Source organism: Eschrichtius robustus, chromosome 2 (genome assembly GCF_028021215.1).
Source record: "Eschrichtius robustus isolate mEscRob2 chromosome 2, mEscRob2.pri, whole genome shotgun sequence".
Classification (NCBI taxonomy): Eukaryota; Metazoa; Chordata; class Mammalia; order Artiodactyla; family Eschrichtiidae; genus Eschrichtius; species Eschrichtius robustus.
The window spans coordinates 104,992,719-105,006,229 of NC_090825.1; the positions used below are offsets into that span (position 1 = coordinate 104,992,719).

Here is a 13,511-nt window from a genome sequence, read left to right on the forward strand (position 1 = left end):
CCCTGTATCAACACCCCTTGGAATTTCCCGAGTGATAGAAGTGTCTTTGTTTTGCTAATGAGGTGACTAGTGGGCCCGCCCCCAAGATAGCGTCAGGATGGGCGCTGGTCATTGGTCACCAGAAAGATCAACCGTGGGGAGGGGAGGAGGGATGAAGACTTAAGTTCAATCACATGTACGATGATTTACTCAATCATGCCAACGTAATAAAACCCCCATAAAAATTCTGGACATGAAAGCTCAGTGGAGCCTCCTGGTTAGGAAGGCGACGTGGGCTCACCTCACAGGGAGAGAGCAGGGAAGCTCTGCGTCTGGGACCCTTCTAGACCATGCCCTATATGTATCCTTTAAAATAAAACTGCAATCATTAAATATTGCGCTTTCTTGAGTTTTGTAGGCCATTCTAATGAATTACTGAAACCAATGGCTCACAGGAACCTCCAGATTTGTAGATGGCTGGTCAGAACTACAGATGTCCTGGCGACCGGGAACATCTGCAGCTTGCATCTTAAGTAGGGGCAGTATTCTGGAAGACTGAGCCCTTAAACAGGTGGAGCCTGACACTGAGTACAGATAGTGTCAGAACTGAAGTACAGTACGCCTGCTTGGGGTGGAAACAACTGGAAGGAACAGGGGACAAGGCTGTGTCAAAAAAAAGGAGGTCAAAAAATATAAATTTTACCAATGGTAAAATTTGTAATAATTTAAAATCAGCATTTCACAACTACCAGGTGTGACTTAGCTATGTTAATTGAAAGAGTAGTAGAAAACATTTCAATACATTTGCAATACTTTCAGTAGTACCTGAAAATAGCTACTTTTACCATCTAACTACTGGATAAGAAAATGAGCCGTCCTTACCAAAGGCAGGCATTCCCACAGATCATGGCGACGGCGTTGTTCCAGCCATACACCGCCACAGGGAAGTTGAACGCAGTTATGATTCCAACCAGGCCTACAGGATTCCACTGTTCAATGAGCGCATGGCCAGGTCCTGAGGACAGGGAAGGTATGCAACATGCTTAAGCACGTTAATTTCATGCCTGTCAAGGTAATAAGAACAAAGTCTGCAATCTTTCATTTTCAGAACAAAGGTGCACCAGACCAGGTGGAGACTCCAGGTGCCTTGTAGCGGATCACTTTACACAGCTGTGGGATGTTGGTACATTAATTAGCATACAACAAAAGCTGTTATTACTACCACATTATCTTATAAACCATGAGGATATCCATTATGCCTCTGCTCATAGGAACTCGGTGTAGATCAGGGCAGTTTCAGTCCCATCTGGGAGACAAGGAAACTTCAGCGAGTAGATGAGACGTGTCCTAGGTGACGTGATTGGCAAGGGCAGGGCATGACCACAACACAGGAGTCATGACTCTCAGGGCCGTGTTCTTGACGTTGCCTGATGAAGCCCTCAGCTAATCTCTCTAAATTCAAAACAAAGTGGCTCACGTACAGGCAAAAAAGTTATAATAATTATAAAAATGCTGAATGAATGAATTGCACACATCTTTACATACAGGAAAACTGAAAATACAAATTGAACCATTTGCATTTTATAGACAAACTTTAAAGACACCATAATCCCACAAGGGCCTTATTTTAATCAAAGGCAGCTGGAGCAGTGAAGAACCAGAGCAAGGAGTGTGAAGGTTCACAAAACCTGGTTAAAAGCACTAGGAAGGTCACGCTCCCAGCCATCCACCTTTCTGGCCATGCTCACACTGCTAGCAAAAACAGGGAACCCACCACTTGCTGCACCTCATTCCCAGGCCCTTCCTTAGTCTAGGAACCCTAATCTCCCTAGAGATGATGTGCTGGTACAGCCCCACGGGGCCTCTTCCTGCAGGGCCTGCCTCCTCTTCTCTGCCCCTCCCGTCTTTATCCTCCCCCCAAGTAGGCCAGTGCAGCTCTGATAACATCCCTCCATAGCCTGCCACCCTTTGGTGTCTGGATCAGTACTGGAGCTGCCCTCAGGGTAAAGTCCAAACTCCATGAAAAGTCGCTACCCAAGGTTCCCTCTCCACCCATCTCTCCCCCTCACACTGTGCCCTCCAGCAGTGCTGAAGTAACACATTTACTAATGGCTAAAGGCAATCGCTATTATGTATCTAATTAAAGACAGTAACTGTACATTTGAAAAGAATCCCCTAACTCTTCCTACAAGCAGGGAATTTGCCCGATAGTCTAAGAAAAAATAGGAAAATACGATTTTTAAAAAAATTTCTTTTCCTGACTATAAATGTAACACAATTCCCACTGTGGAAACTTTGGAAAATATACACAAATATAAAGAAGACAATAACAATCATCAATAATTCTGCCGTGACAAACAACCAAGTAACAAAGTTACTACTTTGGCAGACTTCCACCCTGGTACTTTTCCTTGTCCTCATCATTAAGTACAAGGTTTGTCCTTGCAGCACAGTTTAACAACCAAAGACTGAAAATACCCTAAATATCCATCTTTTAGGAAGTGGCCATCCTTACAACAAACAGACAATCATAAAAAAAGATGAAGGAAGTACCTTATTGGAATAATATGAAACAATTTCTAAGACACATTAAGTAGGAAAAAAGTAGAGAACAGAACATACAGTTTGCTAATGTTTATGTTCCTAAAAGACACATATTTGCCTGCACGTGAATAAAAGCTCTAAAAAGATACACAAGAAACCAGAAACATTTGATACTTCCATGGAGATACTATGGAGTATCCTGTGGGGAGGACAAAAGCCTTTCATTCTTTACCTTTTTATTCCTTTTTAATTTTGTGATATGAATATATTACCTCTTCAAAAAAATTAAAATAATTCAAAAATAAGTAAATACAACTTTCCCATAAAATTGGGGGTTGGGGAAAGCAAACTTCATGATTTTTTTAATGCCTGCTAATAGACTGCCAAAATTGTTTACTCAACTTTTGTCATATGATTTGACATGTAGGTCATTTCTAATGTTTCCTATTAATAGGACAATGAACATCTTCACACATGAACCTCAGCCACATTTCAGATTATTTACTTCAATTAGATTCTGGAAACTGGTATAAAGTATTTAAGGCTCTTTGGACAGATATTTTTCCAAATTGTTCCCCAGACAGACTGGCGATCCACATTGCCAAAAGTCCCCATAAAAGAGTGTCTGTCTCACCCATGGACTTGCCAATTTAAAAAAATTTTTTTAGGGCTTCCCTGGTGGCGCAGTGGTTAAGAGTCCGCCTGTCAATGCAGGGGACGCGGGTTCGAGCCCTGGTCCAGGAGGATCCCGCATGCCGCGGAGCAACTAAGCCCGTGCGCCACAACTACTGAGCCTGCGCTCCAGAGCCCGCGAGCCACAGATACTGAAGCCCATGTGCCGTAGCTGCTGAGGCCCGCGCGCCTAGAGCCCGTGCTCTGCAACAAGAGAAGTCACCGCAGTGAGAAGCCCGCGCACTGCAGCGAAGAGTAGGCCCCGCTCGCCGAAGAGTAGCCCCCGCTCGCCGCAATTGGAGAGGGCCCGCACGCAGCAACGAAGACCCAACGCAGCCAAAAGTAAATAAATAAAATAAATTAATTTTAAAAAAAAAGAAAAAAAAAATTTTTTTTAAAGTTTAAGCATTTTAATCTGATGTCTTCATCTGTTTTAATTTGCCTTTCTTAGTAAAGAGATTAAAGTTATTATCATATCTATGTATTACCTGAAATTCCTTTTTTTGCAAACTGTTCACAGCCAGAGAAATTTTTGGAGCTCTCTGTATTAGAGTATGAAACTCTTAAAAATAAATAAAATAAAATAAAAAATCTCTTAGCTGAACTGACTTTATTGCTTACTTTCAGAAGGCAGGATGGGTCCCCCAATCATCCGAGATAAGCCAACAGCATAATCACAAATATCCACATACTCTTGAACTTCTCCCACACCTTCCACTAAGATCTTCCCCATCTCCAAAGACACCTAAAAATACAAAAGACCAAGCTGCATTTTTCCAATAGAATTCATACTTTAAACATTAAATTTATGGTGGGGAAATCAAAACATATTTTGTTTCTGTTTTGTGATGCTCATAAACTTCAGAAAGTCTGTTCTTATTTTTCTGAAGAATTTTAAAACCCAAGAATTGTCTTCACTTTTTCCTGTCCATCTTGTTAATCTTCCCTCTAAAGAAAAGATTTTTGAAATATATAAATTACTCTTCTTAAAAAATCACAATCCTATACACAGGAGGACAAGATAGCCTTACTCCTCACTCAAAGGATTGTATATTTACTACAAAAATACTTTACCAAGCTTCCTAGTACTTGGATCTTCTCCCGCAAGGCATCACCAATCTGTCTCACTACTTCTCCTCGCTTTGGAGCAGGAATCTAAGAAAAGAATGGAATTTTAGTGTCTGATTCAAAGTGTAAGCTCGTGTCTATAACACAGTAAGCATTAGATAAATGTGCAATAAGAGAACAAAGTACAAGCACATCAAAGACAACTGTTTTGATCCCATCAAGACTGTGACATGGCAGGCCCTAAAACCCATACCAGAGACCAAAAAAATATCCAGGTGATACCTTCTTGGTGAGCCAAGGGCTGTGCTAAGTACAGAGAGAAATTCAGATCGAACACAACTTTTTGGGATGGCTCCAGAAAGCTCAGAATGCCTTACATACCTGTAACCCTTTATGATTCCCAGAGGTATTTTCATATGGGTCAAATTGACTGCATGCCCAAACCCTAAATTCAGCTTACTTACAAAGCTGGTATTCCATAATCCATCCAAATAGTACCACTCACTCACCAAATACTTTCTGAGCACCTACATACTATGTGACAACAGTAGTACTAGGCACCGGGGCTAAAATAAGCGAGGCAATCATGGAGCAAATAATTATTATCTAGCAGCAGTCATGGTGCTAATAACGGGCGGGGGGAGGCAACAAATAATTACGAAGTGCCACAAGGGCTATAAAGACCAAGGAAATAAAGAGGGTTCTAAGACAGAGGAAACAGCAGGCTTGGAGGATAAATGGGTACATTACTTTACCTAAAAGGCTGTCAGCCCAAATCTCCAAGGTGAGATTTAAGCTGAAACCTAAGGTTAGGAAAAGTCAACCATAGGAATATTCTTCCCAAGGAAAAGAAAAACGTGTAAGAGACCCATGGAAAATAAAAGCCTATCATATATGAGGGGCTGACTGAGAAGGACACTACGCCTACAGCTAGAAGGAGCTTTAAGGAGTCTGAATTTTACTCCAGGTGCAATGGGAAGTCTTTAATGGTTTTTAAGAGGCAGAATAAGATGATTCGCTTGAACTTTTCTAAGATCAGTGCCTGATGGGTGTAGAATAAATTGGAGGGGAAAAGAGTAGAAGCAGGGAGACCAACTAAGAACATGTTCTACTAGCCCAGGCAAAAAATAATGGTGACTTAGCCTTAAGATAGAAGCGAGGGAGACAAAAAGTGGATTCAGAATCTATTTTGGAAGTAGAATGGACAGAACACACTAATGGAACAGGTATGGGAAATGAAAGCACTAAGCGTGACTCCCAGGTCTCTGGCTTGAATGGCTAGGTAGATGGAAGCAGAATTACAGGGATGAAGATAACTCAGAAGAAGCATCAGGATTTTTTTTTGGAGGTGGAGTACAGGTCGGGCCATATTAAGTTTGAGATGTGATGCATGAATGGAGACATACTTTTGCCACCTACGATGTCACCCCTTCTCTCCCTTCCAGCTCTTCCTGATTTATTCCACCTCTCCCTCGAAAGGCAACTAACAGGACCATTCCCACCCCTCCAGGCTGCAGCCAGTCCCCCCATGCCCTCCTCACAGAGAGGCCTCCCAGAGCTTGACCGTGAGCTCAGGGCTCTTCTTCGCTCTCTCTCCTTCCCAGATGTACCCCAAAGGTCTTAGTATAGCTTTTCTGAAGGGTAGTTTGGTATTCTATTAACATTTAAAATGTCCCCTGCTTTGAACAGGCAGTTCTACTTCTGGAAATTGAGTATATACATAAGTGTGCAACAGTAGAGGTACAACAGCATTTACTGCAGTGCTGTTTCCAGTAGAGAAAACAGAAACCATCTAAATGTCCATCGGTATATGATTGGTTAATTATGGAATAGCCATAAAATGGAACGCTTGACACTCTCTAAGAAGAATAAAGTAGATTTATAAGGAAAAACTTTTAAAAGCCATAAAAATAGCAAGATAAGCAAAAGTTTACTTACCATATGCATTACGTTTGAAGGAATATAAAAGATATTAACAGTTGTAATTTCTGGGAAATGGAATCATAAGAGACTTCCATTCTCCACATTTTGTATGTTGATATTTGCCATTTTTACAATACCCGCACACTTTCAGAAACAGTGAACAAAAATTATAACATTAAATGAAGTAGCACAGATCCTTTGTATTTTCTAAGGCATGGAATGGGTTTAATAATGTTTTGATCGAATTTAGCCCACACATTTATAAACTTAGCAAATTGGTTAATTTCAACTCAGAATGGCCAACTCAGTACACATGGCTATACTAAGCACATTTATTCTATCAGTCTTTCGACCACCACTTACTGCACACGTTGTATGTGCCAGATATTGTGCTAACCCCCGGGATACTAGGGAAACAAGTCAGCTACGATTCATGCCCCCTAGAGCCAATGGTTGAGTGAGGGTGGTAGACACAAAACAGGAGATTACAATTTCATGTGGTAAACACCGTGATGGAGCTAGACTGCACAACTGGACCACCTATGAGTGTTAACCTAGCATTCCTTGGGGGCAAGGAGGTGGGGAGGAAGGAGGCTTTTTAAAGAAGTTTAGAGTTGAGACCTAAGACCTAAAGCAGGACTGGTGTTTACCAGCTGAAGAGGTAGAGAAAAGTATGGGGGACACAGAGCATAACATACGCAAAGGCTAAAAGACAAGAGAACACGGTGATTTTGTAAAACTATAAAGACTTCAAAGAGGTAGGAGAGGAAAGTAGGGGCCACACTGCAAAGGACTATGTAAAGGATCCAAAGAGCAGTGCGGAAATCACTAGAGAGTTTTATATGGTGGGGAGAAAAATCACAGTGCTTTTTAAAATACCACCCTAGGGCTTCCCTGGTGGCTCAGTGGTTAAGAATCCTCCTGCCAATGCAGGGGACACGGGTTCGAGCCCTAGCCCGGGAAGATCCCACATGCCGCGGAGCAACTAAGCCCGTGCACCACAACTACTGAGCCTGTGCTCTAGCGCCCTCGAGCCACAACTACTGAGCCCACGTGCCACAACTACTGAAGCCCGTGTGCCTAGAGCCCGTCCTCTGCAACAAGAGAAGCCACCGCAATGAGAAGCCCGTGCACTGCAACGAAGAGTAGCCCCCGCTCGCTGCAACTAGAGAAAAGCAACGAAGCAGCAACAAAGACCCAACGCAACCGGAAACAATAAATAAATAAAATAAAATAATAAAATAAATAAATTTATAAAATATCACTCTAAATGTGGTATAGAAAATGGACTGGAGGGAGAAAAGACTCAGGTAGGAAATGAGGCCAGACAAGAGATGGTGGCTGTCTGGACCACAAAAATAGCAATAGAGAGAAATATGATTCAAAGTGTTTAAGACTTGGTAATTGATCAAGTCTCAACCCTGGCTACGCATTAGAACCACCACCCACGGTTTAAACTACATTCCATCCCAGACCACTCAAACCTGGCTTTTTTTTTTTTTTCTTTTTCCTCCAGCTTCCAAGATGCTTAGTAGGAGCAGCAAGAGATGAGAGGAAAGCCAGGATTAGGTGTGAGGTGAGGGATATGAGGGGGGAGCAGGAAACGAGGAATACAGCCATATTCCCCGTGTGGGCTTGATCAGCCCCAGCGTGACAGGGCATCAGTAACCTCAGACCCTCCTGAGACGGGAAACGAGAGTCCTTATCCCTACACACCTCACTGTGAAGTTAGATTTAGAATGAGCATCAAAGGCAGCCATAGGAGAGAACTATGAGCCCTTGGGGAAGTACTACAAAGATACCCACCCATGTTAAAGGGTTACCAAGTATCTGGTATCCTTTGATTCAGCTAGAGAAGGCCCATTCACAGTTCCTGCCATCTCTGGCACTTCCTCACCAGAAATGGAGAGGGAAAATGATGACACACACAGCGGATGGAGAGAGGCAGAAACAGGTGGCATTCAGACTAAACTTAACTCATGAAAGAAAGCAACAGAGCGAGAAGTCCCAACCAGGTTCCCTGTGGTTAGTTTTAGTTAAGAGAAAGAAATGTTTTTATAACTACCTTTTCATATTTTCATACTTTTTTTTAAGGAAAAAGGAGACAAAGTTCCCTTTGAAAAATTCCAGGTTTAACACAAATGAACTAAACGAAACCGTGGTTTGTCCTCACAGGCAAGGCCATCCAGAAAGGTCAGGACCAAGCAGAAGTAGCCCCACACGAGGCAGCATCCAAGAGGACAAGTGTATATACCAGGAGGGGATCAAGCTTTGGTCTGTTCTTGTTTGAGAACCAGCAGCCCTGCTGGCAGGAGTCCAGAGGCACAGTTAGGAAAGGTTCTGCTTCTTCCCTAAACTTTGGACTCAACTGCTTAACTCAAATTCTAACAAGTGGGATTCCCGACTGATTTTACCGTCACCCAGGAAAGCCACCTGTTCCCACTTAGCACCCCGACTCTACGGAGAGGTCTAACAAGCAAAAGCAGAAATAGTAAGAATGTTAGGTGCAGAGGCTGGCCCGGTTGAGTAACGAGCAGGCACCAAGTAAGAACCTGAATTCAAAAGTAGCAACAACAACAAAGTACAGCACAATATTAAAGAAAGACATCACAATGCCAGCTGCCACTCCCTCGGGCAAAGCCAAGACTAACCTAAAAGCCAGTTCAGGGAAAGAAAAGACCCTAAATTCACACAAATCTTTTTTCAAACAAGATTGTATTTACTGTGGGTAAAGACACACATATAATGGAAGTTTCTGGTCAAAAGTTTCACTAGCATTCAAAATAGCACATGCAAAGAGTGAATCCTAATGCGAAATATGGACTTCAGTTAATACTAATGTGTCCATATTGGCTCACCAATTAACACGTACCACACTAATGCAGGGTATTAATACAGGAAACTTGCAGAAGTGATGGGGAGTAAGGAACTCTACACTTCCTGATCATCCTTCCGTTGAAGGGGTTCAAGCCACCCCAGAACGGGCCAGCCTGGCATGTTCTTCGGCATTATTTTGAGCTAAAGGCAATCAAAGCGCTGTAGACTCGGAAAAAATTTCCAACTCCTCCTTAACTGCCTACAAGAACTTAGAAAGGGGACCTATACCAGGAGCTATCGCCAGAGGTAACTTTTTATATCTGACTTATCTGCATGAGGGAAAACATTTGTTACCAAACACTTGCTCTTCTCACGTTCCTGAGATTTGTCCTCCTCTTCTTTGAAGCCCCAGGCCCCCATCCCTTTCCTTAGATCAGGATGGTATATAAGCCTCAACTGCCTGACTGCCTTTGGGTCTCATATCTTTGTGTCTCCCCCTCATACAAAATTAAAATTTGTTTTTCTCCTGCCAATCTGCTGTATGCTGATTATTAGAACAGCCAAAGAACCTAGCAGAGAATAAAAAATTTTCCTCCCCTGTAGTTTCACCCTAAAACTGCTCTAAAATATAAAGTCTATTAATTAAAAAAACAAAAAAGTACAATTGTCCTTCAGTATCCACAGGAGATTGGTTCCAGGACCCCCATGGATTCCAAAACTTGTGGATGCTCAAGTCCCTTACACAGAGTGGCTGAGAACAGTCAGCACTCCGTATCCGCAGATGTGAGACCCGCAGAGGTGGAACCGGCTGACTTAAAATAAGTTGGCACAGCTTTGGTCACAATTCTCTATCCTGCTAAGGTGAACTTTACTTAGCACACTGCTTACTTTTGGAAGTGGTATTTTCTTTGTTCAAGGATATTTTTGATTGTATATAATGGAACCCTGAGCATAACTTACAGCCAGAATTAAAGAGATGTTCTTCCTGCTTTGCACAGAGGCGGTCTCTTGGCTGACAATAACCCTGCATCCAACCCAGGGCTCTCCTGGAGAGTCTGCCCTTCCCCAACTCCCCACAGCAATCACGGATTCAGGAGAAAAACAAAAAACCACTGAGGCTCCCCAGTCATAGACCCAGCAGCATATGGTTCTAGAAATCAAGCTCACGGGTACGTAGGTTTGCCCCTGTCTGCAAGCACTTTAAATGATTAACTCATTTAACCCTCACGATAACTCAAGAGGTAAGCACACCTGGTCTCCCCTTTTTACAAGACAAAGCACACTAAGGTGAAGTAACGTACCCAGGGGCAGAGCTGGGTAAACCGACCGGATATTCCTGCTGCTTTGGGCCTTCAGCTGAAGACCAAAAGGGATATTCAGGGTGGGGGAGGTGAGGGAGGCCTGAGAGATCCAGACTAGGCCAGTTCTTTACTTTCCCCTCCTCCAGACCTAGGCCCTTATCTAGTGATAGCTCAGTGTGGCCCAGCCCAGCTCCAGTCAAAATCCCTACACCAACTCACAGAACTCCTGGTGGAGACAGATGAAGAAGGCAGAACCGGCCTCAAAGCCTCATCAGACTGTTGAGGAACTGGAGTCTAGGCCCGGTAAGAGGGGCCACTGCCACCACTGCCCTTTGAACCGGGACTGTCGACCTACTGCTAAGATACCCCCAACCCCGAAAAAACTGGCAGGGAGAGGGAGAAGGAGCCTACAGGTATTTTTAGCATAGATATTCTTTTCTCTTTGCTTAATTATAAATTCAAGTAACTTCAGTTGGAGAATAAAGTGTTCATAGATCAAGTTTATGCTACATCAGTAGAGTTCTATTCCCTTTAAAATTACCGAATTACTGAAGGCCAAATGTGGAAAAGGCACTACGTTAGGACTACAGCAGAGGAGACAGTCACAGCCCCCAGGAGCTCCTGTTTCAGCAAGGGGGCACTGACCTGCTCATCAGATGTCTCTTATCTCACCGTCATTACAGTAGGTAATCGTGCCGTGGCCTCCATACTTACATCTGCCCAGATTCTCCATGCTTCTCTTGCTTTCTTTACGGTTTCCTCATAGTCAGCCATGCTGGCCTAAATAAAGATTTGGAGGGAGACAAAGGGAAAAGGAAAGGGCAGTGATGATCTTCTAAGAACAAAGGTTTCTGGAAAAGAATAGTAAAATCTCTGGTTGACCCTAAGATTTGTGCTTTAAAATGATTTTCACAGCCTACACTTCCAAAAACTTGCTGGAATTCAGTAAGTTAGAATCTGTGCTTTTTAAAACCTTGTTTCTCAAAGCAAGGTCCAGGAGCCTCATCTGTGAGCAATACCTGAGGTGTATTAGAAATTCAGAACCTCAGGCTCCAACCCAGATTTAAGAGGTCAGAACATTCATTCTAACAAAAGTCCCCAGGTGATCCAGAAGCATGGCCTTCAATGGACCCCCTCCCGAGTCCTCTCTAGGGTTCACCTTTTCTGGGGCACACACACCCCCATCGAGAGTCTCCCTCAGATATTCTTAAATGTTACATTAAAAAGAAACATTATTCTTTGACTTTGTAAAGTTGTATTGCTCGTCATCACTGGCACAAACTCCCAGTGGGCATTTTGCATTAAAAAAAAAAAAAAACCCACTTACCTGTCGGACTCTCGCAATCGGCTCATTGTTAGCAGGACAATAGGTGGTGATAACCTTAAAACAAAAAGATGATCACCATAAATAGAAAATGTAATCCCAAACTGGGGGAGCAGATCAAATGGGGGAAGGAAAAAAAGGGAAAAAAAAGACTAAGACACAATATTCAAACTCAGAACCTTTACATTAACTTGTTACAAACAAGCGACTCTACAGAGCTCTTTCATTTTTGACCTGAACATTCAGAACAACCTTTTCTGCAAAACCCACCTTCACCATTCTAAATATTAGGTATTTAAACAAAAGCCTAAATGTTTTCCATTATTTTGCCTCTTTTTCCATTAACAACAGACCAAAGTTACAAGTTTAACTTATTCCTTCTCTCCCTTACTCTGCCTGCCCTCTGGTAAGGGGTGAAATGGCCAAAGCTAGACAACCATGGGAAACGCCTGTGTCCACACAAACTGGAGAGGTCAATTATAAAGAAAAAACCCAGGTGTAGCTTTAAAAAAGGCTTTCAGGAGAGGGTATTTATCCATGAATCTAATGATTGAATACCACAGGAAAAACAGGCTGAAACCACCAATGGGGGAGGGGGGGATTTGGGGAACAATTAAAAGCGCCTGCATCTCCTACAGTCACAGATAACTAAAAGATGTGTTTCCTCTAACAAAGCAGGTTCATTCAACAAACTATCAGAATGTTACATAACATTTTCTTATAAAAGTTTTCTTTTGTATGCAGCTCTCAAAAAAATCTAGGTGATAATAACCTAACCTTTCCATCCTAGTCTATAAAACATTTTATTGAACATTAACTGGGTGTCAAGGACGGTGTCACGCTCTGGAAATAGAGAAACGCTGAAAACCCAGCCCTCAAGGAAGCTCACAGCCCAGTGAAAACATGATAGGATTTCAGCAAGTCCGAGCTTGCATTCCAAAGGATTTCAGAAAAGAAGACAAGATAAAGCTATACTGTAGAACATTACCTGTGGCGCACCTCACATGTGAGGAGCCACAGTCAAGCACAAAATTCCGATAATTTCCACCGCTAAGCGTGGGGCATTTCTCACTAGACTGCAGAACTCTGCCCCACGGTTTCAAGTATGCGTGGGAACTTCAACCCCAACCAGCTCCAAAATGAACTCGATTCTCCATAACACACGGGACCTAAAATCTAACGGTATTTTTAAGACATTCTACGTGAGGAAACTTTTACTGTGGACTTCAAAACTTCCCACCCAGTACAACCGCCGACAGCATCCGTGGGGACTCGAGCTGGGCAGTGCCTGTCCGGCCTCCCGGGGCGAAGTGAGGCCGGAGAGATTGCCCGGGACGCCCGCATACCTCTCCCCGGCCTCCCCAGCTTCCATTATACACGCCCTCGTTTTCCTCGCGGAGCCCCAGCTCCTTCAGCCAAGCATACTGAGGCTGATTGATGAGCAGAGTGGACATGAAGGCGGCAGGCCTGTTCAAAGGTCCCGTGAGCTTGCTCTTCCTTGCAACGTGCACGCAGAACAGGCCGGAAAAGCGCCACATACTGAGCCAGAGAGGCGCACTGCGCCTGCGTCCCGAGGAGCAGCTGAAATAGGGTCCCGCCCCCCACCCGGAGGAACCCATTGGGCAGGTCCGGTCCCACCCACAGGGTCCGCCCCCTCCCCCGGCGTCTCCCTGCGTATTTGGGTCTTCCGCAGGAGCTTGGAACTGTAGCCCGGAGCTTAAACCCGGCCTGAAACAGTGGGGCTGGGAGGAAGTGAACGGGCTACTGCCATCTGGTGAAAGAAACTGAGAACAGCGGCACCAGCTAGAAATTTTTTTTCAGCAAAATACTGGCTCTAAAATACAGTAGGTTAGAGCAGGCCTTGTCAGGCTGAAATGTGTGAG

The 13,511-nt window shown here is 43.6% G+C and overlaps 1 protein-coding gene across 1 annotated transcript in view; it reads right to left on the minus strand.

The window, feature by feature from the left end:
• ALDH7A1 (aldehyde dehydrogenase 7 family member A1) overlaps positions 1-13,194 on the minus strand; it is a 38,388-nt gene extending 25,194 nt beyond the window's left edge. Inside the window, exons 1-6 of the mRNA XM_068535785.1 lie at positions 12,975-13,194; positions 11,632-11,685; positions 11,019-11,084; positions 4,270-4,350; positions 3,817-3,940; positions 862-994 (exon numbers count right to left, since the gene is read on the minus strand). Of these exons, the coding sequence (XP_068391886.1) occupies positions 862-994; positions 3,817-3,940; positions 4,270-4,350; positions 11,019-11,084; positions 11,632-11,685; positions 12,975-13,166 (650 nt within the window). The 5' untranslated portion in view covers positions 13,167-13,194. The remainder of the gene's footprint in view (positions 1-861; positions 995-3,816; positions 3,941-4,269; positions 4,351-11,018; positions 11,085-11,631; positions 11,686-12,974) is intronic.
• Positions 13,195-13,511: the final 317 nt, after the last annotated feature.